Below are 9,384 nucleotides of genomic sequence, written 5' to 3'. Positions count from 1 at the left end.
CTCATCCAATGACATAGCTCAGATCAGGGAGAAGCAGGTCCAGTCTCCGCCCACCCGTGCTCATCCAACGACACAGCTCAACCTATGACTTGCTTTTCTTTTTGCTAAGCTCCCCTTGACTGCGCCCCTCACAGTAGCCTAAGATCCAGAAGGGGATCATAACCGATGTGGATTCAGAGTGACACAGGTCTAGCTTGGAGTCCCGACTCCCCCCTTGCCTAGTTTGTGACTTCATCTGCTCCCAGGCTGTGGGGAAAGTAGAACCCCATGCATGGCGACTTAGTTATCAGCTCCATCCCCAGCCTAGCTCCCTTGTCCTAGGCATCCTGAGAGAAGTGAGGCTTGTGGTCCAAGGGCAGGGCCTCTTCAGCCACCTCTGTCCCACAGGGTCAGTTCCTGTGGCCAGCGACGAGGAGGAGGAGCTGCCCCATGACCCCAGCGAGGAGACTCTTACTATAGAAGCCCGATTCCAGCCACTGCTCACGGAGACCATGACCAAGAGCAAAGATGGCTTCCTAGGGGTGAGTAGGGCCTGAGTGACGAGCGGCACAGGAGGGCCTGTGTACACTTGCTCCTGAGGACAGGCCTGTGCCCTCCTCCTCAGGCCTGTCAGCGTCCCTCATGTGCCCACTGCATTTAAGAAGTGGAGCTTGCTTTCCACTTCGGTCTGGCAGGAGAGCAGGAGAGAGCTGCAGAGGGAGGGAGCTGCAGAGGCCTCTTCCCTTCCCAGGGAAGTTAGGAGAGCTTATTGACAGGGGTGACAGCTAACAGGCTGTCCCCAGGATGGGAGTGAGCTAGAAAAGGAGCCTGTGTGATGGGGTACTCTCTGCCCACTTATTTCCTGGACCTGTAGCCCACTCCTGGCATGAGGCAGATGTTTTGTCAAATGCCCATGACCTGTTGCATGTTCAGCCTCTGGCGGGGATTATGGGGAGAACGAGCCCCTGAGGAAGAGGAGGGGAGAGGCAGGCAGGTGCTTGTATTGTTAGCTTCTTCCTGGCTCAATGTCCTGAGGACACAGAGAGCCCATTGCAGAGTCATGCCCGCCCCTCCCCAACTGGCTGTCACCTCTCCTACCAGGTCCTCTGGCTTTTCTTCCTATTCACTGGGTTTACTTCCCCCCTTCTTGCCCACTGTTCCCTCTGCCACAAGCAGCCATCGCTCCGGGCCCTTCCCGTACCCGCCCAGCAAAGCTCCACTTCTACCTAAGCTAGAGCTTGCCACAAAAAGTGGTGGGGCAGGCAGGCCAGAGGGCAGGTGCGGCTGGCCCAAGGCCTGAGTGGCATGCTAGCTCATGGGGCCGCAGAGGAGTCTAGCTTCCTGAGGGTCTCTTTGCCTGACTTCTAGCTTTGGTTTTGCAGAAGCCGAATGCCTTTGTGGGTTGACTGTGGAATTAGATTTGTGTTCTCCAGGCTGGGGATGGAGGTGGGGGTGCTGTGTGTAAGTTAGACCAATTCCTGGAGTGGGTAGAGGCAGGGAGATGGAAGGAGGGAACAGACTGGAGGATAGAGAGGAAGAAAGGGTGGGGTGCGGCTGCTGCTGACACGTGGGGCAGAGCAGGTGACTCAAACTCCTGGCTGGGGACCAGTGCTTGGTGTGCTGTTGGCCCAAGTAGGGGCTGTAAGAAGGGAGATCGTAAGACCACTTGGGACACAAAGCATTGAGGTGTCCAGAGCATGTCAGGGGGACTTCTGTAAGTGAAAACACAGCTTTGACCTTCTTGCGGAGACCTTGAATGGAGGAGTGATTGAAGGTGATGTCCCTGCCCAGCAGAGTGCCCCCACCCCCAAGAAGGGTAGGAATGGTAGTGAGATAAAAACCAGAGGGACTGTTTCACTCCAGGAGGTAGGGCAGTGTCCAGAACCCAGAACCCTTCCTCTGGCAATGCCCTGTAGGGTTGGCAGCCTGTGAGCAGGACCAGCAGGCAGGCAGCTCAGCCTGACCCTCCTTTGAGAACCTGTCAGATTCATCTAGATGGGAGCTCCCTGGACCATGCCTCCTCCTCTGGCCTCTCTCCAAGCCCTGCTCTTTTGGCATAGCGGAGATGGAGAGGGAGGGAGGGGCCTGCTGCCCAGCAAGGATTGGCAGTTTCCCAGGGGTCTGAATCCCTAAGGGGATGACACTCCCCTGTTCTGGAAATGATGCTTCAAGGGGTACAGCGCCTGCAGATAGTGTATGCAGACAGGTGCTTATGGTCCATAAGGTCACAGAGGAGCTACAGAAGCAAGAGCCATAACAGGGGGCCACCATCCTGCCTCTGAGCTTCAGGGCACATGTAGATAGATAGCCCTGCAGCTGTTGGCTAACCAGTTCTGCACACACACTCTTCAGCTAAAAGAGACAGGTGAGGGAAGGCCTTGCATGATGGACTAAGTATGATGTGGCAGGTGACTCGAGGTAGGGCCTTCTCTGGTGGTGATCTTCCTTCCTCGACCCTGGGGTTCTGCTCTTAACTCTGGAGTCTTCTCGATATTTTACTCCCCTCCTTCATCAGACTACACAGCAAACCCAAATTCTGATCAGCTATGGTTTGGGGTGCACTTTGGGGGGTTAGAGAAAACAGGATTGCCTAAGGGCCAGCAGCCTAGGGCAGGGCCTGGCACCTGGGACTGGTTGGAGGCTTATGCAGAGGCTGGGGTGGGACCTGCTCCACCACCCTGTTCTAGGCCAGGTGGCATCTCCAGCTACATAGCTGCCCACCCTGCATATGCTGCCCTGGCCTGGGCTAGGTCTGGAAAGCCACGGAAGCCAGGGCAGGTTGTGTGTGAGGTGGGCCTCTCTCTAGCAGGACAGTGCTAAGCTTGTGGCCATCTCTGAGGCATGACCTTCCCCGTGCTCCCTCTCCTGTCCCAGCCTATAGTCTAGCTGGCCTTGAGGGACATAGACAGGGCATCCAAGAGCCTTGGCTTCCCCGTCCCAGGTCTCCCGCCTCGCTCTGGCAGGCCTCCGCAACTGGACCACAGCCGCCTCTCCAAACGCAGTGTTTGCCGCCCGCCACTTCCGGCCCTTCCTGCCCCCTCCAGGTCAGGAGCTGGGCCAGCCCTGGTGGATTATCCCTGGGGAGTTGAGTGTCTTCACAGGCTATTTGTCCAACAACCGATTCTACCCACCGCCGCCCAAGGGCAAGGAGGTAAGAATAGCAGAGGGAGATGCAGGTCCCACCTGGAGCCACCTCAGGAGTGGCCCTTCCTGTGTAAACCTGGACCCAAGAGCCAGGCATGCCTCCCCCTCAGTCTCCCTCTCTCGCGCCTTCGGGTCCAGAGCTGACCCTCGGCTTACAGATCCAGGCTCAGAGCCCAACAAACCAGCTTGGATCTTACCCCTGCCCTAGGTCATCATCCACCGCCTACTGAGCATGTTCCACCCGCGCCCCTTTGTGAAGACCCGCTTTGCCCCTCAGGGCACCGTGGCCTGCCTGACTGCCATCAGCGATTCCTACTACACTGTGATGTTCCGGTGAGTGTCACTGTGCTTGGAAGTGTAGGAGAAGGCCAAGCCAGAGGCCCCCAACTTTACCACCTCCCTCCATGTTGGGTTTCAGCTCTCCGAGCCTCAGTTTCCTCCTCGATGGGTCAGGGGAATAGTAACTTCCTTCAGAGGGCACACGATTTGGTGAGAGGTGTCTGGAACTTGCTTAGCCCTGAACTGGAGCTAGCTGGTGGCCAGGGTGGTATCATCCACAGAAGAGGGCCAGGATATGGGCTATACACACACACACACACACACACACACACACACACACACACACACACACACAATCTGGAGAGGGATGGCTGGAGAGGGTTCTAAGGATGGCGGCACAGAGCTTTCTAGAGGACTGACATTTGTAGTATATCTCCTAGTTTCTCCTTGTCTCTGACCACATAGGAGTCTGGCCAAGGCTCCCTGGGCTCTGGGAGAGACTGGGGAGGGATCCGGGCTTAGCAAACTCCATTCCGAACAGGATCCACGCCGAGTTCCAGCTTAGCGAGCCTCCTGACTTCCCCTTCTGGTTCTCACCGGGCCAGTTCACCGGCCACATCATCTTATCCAAAGATGCTACACACATCCGTGACTTCAGGCTGTTTGTGCCCAATCACAGGTAGGAGCTAGTCCTGGCAGGGCCTCAGCACCTTTCTCCTGTGTTCTGCTCCTGCTGCTATTATTATTCAGTTCCCTGAGCTCAGAAATCAAGGGGCACATAGACCCTTCCGTCTTTGCCCTCTCCCTCGCTCCCCAGCGCTGCCTCTTGGGAGGGACTTGTGGCTGGCCAAGAAGAGGCAGCAGGGAACAGCTAAGTGGTCCTACCGACTTCTCACAGATATCTCCAGGCATTCAGCACTCCCTCCACCTCTATGGGAGCCCAACACAGTTTTCCCTAGGGCCAAGCAAACCAGCTGAGGTCTTTGCTCTTTGCCCCCAACTGCCAGCAGGCTCTCCCTGGACTGGTTTCTCTCGTCCTCCTAAAATAGCCTAGAGAGACATGGAACCTCGCCTACTTGTGCCCCCAAGAGGAAAGTCAGCAACTGGACAGGGCCTTGGTGGGACTTCTGGGACAACTGTTAAACGCTAGTTATTTGCCTGTTCTGGGTCAGCCCCATCAGCTGATCTGGGGACCGAAGGGTGGAGTGTTGGGGCTTGGGGTGGGTTCAAGACTCTTCCCCATAGCAAGTAGACTTTAAGCAGGCCCATGGATGTCTTATGCAAGAGCTGGGAATCCTGAGGCCCCAATTCAAAACTTGCTCTTGGTAGCAGTGGGCTGTGTGGCTATGAGCGAGGCCCTGGCTCTCTCTGGGCCTGTTTCCTCCCCATCCTGGTAGAAGACTAAGTGTCTTACCCACGGATCAGGGGTAACCATGGTTGGGAGAGCCTGAACTTACGTACCATGGTTGGGAGAGCCTGAACTTACCTACCATGGTTGGGAGAGCCTGAACTTACCTAGAGTGGTTTCTTTCCCTCTCTAGAGAGGCTGGGAGAGACATGAAAGTCTACCTACCCCCCTTCATGAGTTGAACTCAGTGCTGGGGCAGAAGCTGGCCTCAGTGTACCTGATTCGAGGACCAAATAACACAGAGGGTAGATGACTAGCCAGGATCTACTGCTTCTAGGACTGTCTAAGAATCAGGCCCCAGGGACAGACACCTCAGAGTATTTAGTCACTGTGCAGTCTTTTGCTTGGCGGTCCTGGGGCTCCCCCATGTGGCAGAACTTCAGATTGCACTGAGCAAGCCAGACTTCTATCCTCTGCAGGTGAGAGAGCTAGCCAGGGCCTCAGCACCCACCTGGCTCTTACTGCTGCCTCATCCTGTGTCCTGCAGCGAGGAGCTGCCCCTGTCTCTGCCACAAAGGGTCATGAGCAGTATATGGGTCATGCTGTGAGAGCCCTGTGCACTATCCAGAGCTGGCCCAGGCTCTACTGTCAAAATCCTAGGGACACATCTGCGGGTCTCTGTCTTCAGCTACTTTCGTTAAACAGGATGGCACCTGGGCTTTGATGGTGACATTGTTTTACTCTGGCCATCCTTAGGTCCCTGAATGTGGACATGGAATGGCTGTACGGGGCCAGTGAGACCAGCAACATGGAGGTAGACATTGGCTACGTCCCCCAGGTGAACACTCAGATGCCCCATCTCCCCACTTCTGCAGAGTAGACCATCCCTGACGGTTTCTCAGGGTCCCTCTCTGAGACACCCCTCACCACTGACTTCCGGCCCAGATGGAGCTGGAGGCTGTGGGCCCCTCAGTGCCCTCTGTGATCCTGGATGAGGACGGTAACATGATTGACAGCCGTCTGCCCTCGGGAGAACCTCTCCAGTTTGTGTTTGAGGAGATCAAGTGGCATCAGGAGCTGAGCTGGGAAGAAGCTGCCCGGCGCTTAGAAGTGGCCATGTACCCGTTCAAGAAGGTGAGCGCTGGGCATGAAGGCCAGAGTAAGACTCCAAGACACCAAGGCATGGGAGTCCCCTCTGCTACTCTGAACTTGGAGAAGGATCACATGGCTCAGCCATGTCCCCCTCCCCCAAACACACACACACACACACACACACACACACTTTACTGGCACTGGCACAACCACAGATAGGACCCCAGCCGCTCAGTAGCTTCTATTTTGGTTTGACCACAGGTGAGCTACTTGCCGTTCACGGAGGCCTTTGACAGAGCCAAGGCTGAGAACAAACTCGTTCATTCCATTTTGCTGTGGGGGGCCCTGGACGACCAGTCCTGCTGAGGTGAGGGAACCCCTGGTCAGCTCTAAGGGGAAGTAGGGAATTTTATACCCTATGGATGGGTCACAAGAAGCTCTGAGACAAACAGGACTTGGAGCCATGAAGACTTGGGCCACCAAGGCCCCAGGGACGCTTGCAGTACTTGGGTAAGCCTAGAAAACGATACCAAAGTGTAGGGAAAAGGCCAGGCAGATGTGTTCATGCTTAGCCATTTTAATCCAGTGACCTTGACCAAGCAACATTCTAGCCCTGAGTCTCAGTTTCCTCAACCATGAAATGGGCAGAGCATACCAGTCATGGCATTGGGTGTCAACATATCTTGTGCTCTGTAAAGTCTACATGTGAGAGAGGAGACAGTGCCAGAAGCTAGGCTTGGGTTTCTTATCCAGAGTGTTTGCCAAAGACCTTCTGGAAAGTTCTCTGGGTGTCCAACAGGACAAAAGATGAGATAAGCAAAGATCTTATCTTATCAAAGATGAGATAAGCAATGCTCCTGCCCTCATCTTGTCACCCAGCCAACATGGGCACCTGCTGTAGCTACGCTTTATCCTAGTGTGGTGTAGACGCAGGTGCTGGGCAGGGAGTGGCGTACCAGGCAAAGTGGGCAGGTAACAGAACTGAAGCTGGGGGAGTCGGGAGGTTTCTTGGAGAAAGTGACATTTAAACTGAGACGATAAGAGATGGCGTAGGGGTGTGTCACATGACAGGAGGAAGAGGGTTTGAGTGGAAAGTGCCTGTGTAAAAGCCCTAGAGACTGAGAACTAAGTGGGATCAAGAATCCATCACTGGGACTGGAGAGATGGCTCAATGGTTAAGAGGACTGGCTGCTTTTCCAGAGGACCTGGGTTCAAATCCCACCGCCCACATGGAAGCTCATGACTATCTATAATTCCCAGCTCCATACATGCAGGCAAAACATCAAGCACATAAAAAATAAATAGGTCTTTTAAAAAAAAATAGAAAAGAGAGAGAGAAAAAGAGAGAGAGAGAGAGAGAGAGAGAGAGAGAATCAGTCACTGTGAGCAGGCTCTGGGCCACTTCCAGCCACAGCTCAACATGCCAGTATGTCCATTTTGACCCCACCACCTCCTTCATTCAGTGTCTACTCCTTGAGAGTCTATTCTTGGGTTTCCATTTCTTTTTTTTTCTTTTTTCTTTTTTCTTTTTTTGTTTTTTTTCGAGACAGGGTTTCTCTGTGTAGCCCTGGCTGTCCTGGAACTCACTCTGTAGACCAGGCTGGCCTCGAACTAAGAAATCCGCCTGCCTCTGCCTCCCAGGTGCTGGGATTAAAGGTGTGCACCACCACTGCCCGTCGGGTTTCCGTTTCTTGAGATAGGTTCTCAGTCTGTAGCCCAGGCTAGCCTATAACTCAGTCATCCTGTAGCCCAGGCTGGCCCTGAATTTGTGGTAATTCTCCTGCCTTAGCCTCCTGAGTGCTAGGATATAGGTCACTCCTGTCTTCTATCTACTCTTTCAACCCATTACATCACCTGGGTATGGAGACATTCCAAAACCCCACAGAATTTACCTAAACTGAGGTCATTGCTGTAAAATCAGGACTACTCACCCTTGGCCTTACCCTGAACAGGTTCCGGGCGGACTCTCCGGGAGACTGTCCTGGAAAGCCCGCCCATCCTCACTCTCCTCAATGATAGCTTCATCAGTACCTGGTCCCTGGTAAAGGAACTGGAAGACCTGAAGGTGAGCACGGGATCAGGGGGAGTGGCCTGTGGGAGTCCCCACGACTGCACTGGGCCCAGATACCAGGAAGTATCATTGTCCCTACAGATCCAGCAGGAGAACCCACTCCACCGGCAGCTGGCAAGCCTGCACCTGGAGAAGTACAGCTTTCCTGTGGAGATGATGGTCTGCCTGCCCAATGGCACTGTGGTAGGTCCCCAGTGACAGTGGACAGCGGGCAGGGACACAGGGGGTGGTCTCCATCGCTGGCATAGCGGTCCTGAGCAGACTTCAGAGCTGCTTTGGGGAAGGTACCAAAACAGAGCCAAACATGACCCAAGGGAAGGCTCCCTGGACCACTCTAGCCAGGGAAGGAGGGTAGAGAGGAATAGACAGCCTAGCCTGAGCCAAGGTTCCCCTTCGCTCTTCGGGCTGCTTAGAGGGCCTGGCATCAGGTTGAAGCAGTTTTGGAAAACGTGCCCATTTTCAGACTGGTAGAGTAAGGCTCCCATTGGAAACAGCTGCCCCATCTTAAGTCTCCGTTTTGCCAGAGTGGGAGGACAGGGCTACAGGAGGGGAGTGAGCTGGCTAGCCTTTAGTGGGTGGTAGCCAGGAGCCGCAGCTGGGGCTAGATGGGAGAGGAAACACAGTGTGTTTGTAGCTTCTGCTGGTCCTGGCTCAGGTGAGAAAAGTCCTTGGAAGTATGAGGTGCCAGGTAGGAAAGGCCTGGGTTACTGGTTCCTACCCCGGGACGACCCGGCCTGGGTATCTCTAGGCAGCACGTATTTAGTGTGAGATCCTGAAGCCGATGGAGACTGAGCGGGCCTGGGTAGATGTTCTTTTCACCAGGTCCTTCCTCTAGGTTCACCACATCAACGCCAACTACTTCCTGGACATCACCTCCATGAAACCTGAAGAGATGGAGAATCACAACGTCTTCAGTTTCTCATCCACCTTTGAGGACCCATCCACAGCTACCTATATGCAGTTCCTGAGGGAAGGACTCCGGCGGGGCCTGCCCCTCCTCCAGCCCTAGTGTGCCTAGTCCCAGACAACCTGGACCTGGTGAAAACGTGGCCGACAGAATCCACGTGCCCTTGGAGCCACGGTGCCCCTAGTCCATTTCAGACTAGAAGTGGTCCCCACCTCATCCCCAGGCTGCCTAGAGAGGTCCAAGGTCAACTGAGGCTGCCACCTTCAAGTAGCCTGAAGGGTGGTGGCAAGATGAGGGGACCTGCCTATCCGGTCATGTGACTGAGCTTAAGCCTGCTACCACTAGCAGCTCATCTGGCTCCAAGAGCTTCTTCGAGTCCCCCCAAAAGGGGTCAGGGGAGACCTCCCTCGACCTTCCACAAAGTGATGTAGTTCAGGACCTCAGTGTGAATAAGGAGTGGGCTGGAAAGGTAGACAGTCCCTTCTTCCTAGACTCCCAAGCCAAAGGAATCAAAAGAGCTGGGCCCAGGGGACCAGGTGGCCAGCCCTCTGCCTGCTTGGAGCC

At 54.9% G+C, this 9,384-nt stretch overlaps 1 protein-coding gene across 1 annotated transcript in view; it reads left to right on the top strand.

The window, feature by feature from the left end:
- Selenon (selenoprotein N) overlaps positions 1–9,127 on the top strand; it is a 13,096-nt gene extending 3,969 nt beyond the window's left edge. The window contains exons 3-12 of the mRNA XM_031379029.1: positions 388–521; positions 2,921–3,130; positions 3,332–3,456; positions 3,944–4,081; positions 5,507–5,588; positions 5,696–5,884; positions 6,104–6,209; positions 7,795–7,907; positions 7,995–8,096; positions 8,749–9,127. Of these exons, the coding sequence (XP_031234889.1) occupies positions 388–521; positions 2,921–3,130; positions 3,332–3,456; positions 3,944–4,081; positions 5,507–5,588; positions 5,696–5,884; positions 6,104–6,209; positions 7,795–7,907; positions 7,995–8,096; positions 8,749–8,922 (1,373 nt within the window). The 3' untranslated portion in view covers positions 8,923–9,127. The remainder of the gene's footprint in view (positions 1–387; positions 522–2,920; positions 3,131–3,331; positions 3,457–3,943; positions 4,082–5,506; positions 5,589–5,695; positions 5,885–6,103; positions 6,210–7,794; positions 7,908–7,994; positions 8,097–8,748) is intronic.
- Positions 9,128–9,384: the final 257 nt, after the last annotated feature.

The sequence above is a fragment of the Mastomys coucha genome, unplaced genomic scaffold (genome assembly GCF_008632895.1).
Source record: "Mastomys coucha isolate ucsf_1 unplaced genomic scaffold, UCSF_Mcou_1 pScaffold18, whole genome shotgun sequence".
NCBI classification, from domain to species: Eukaryota; Metazoa; Chordata; class Mammalia; order Rodentia; family Muridae; genus Mastomys; species Mastomys coucha.
Note: the sequence above shows the minus strand (reverse complement) of the source record. Positions and strands in the feature narration are given on the sequence as shown.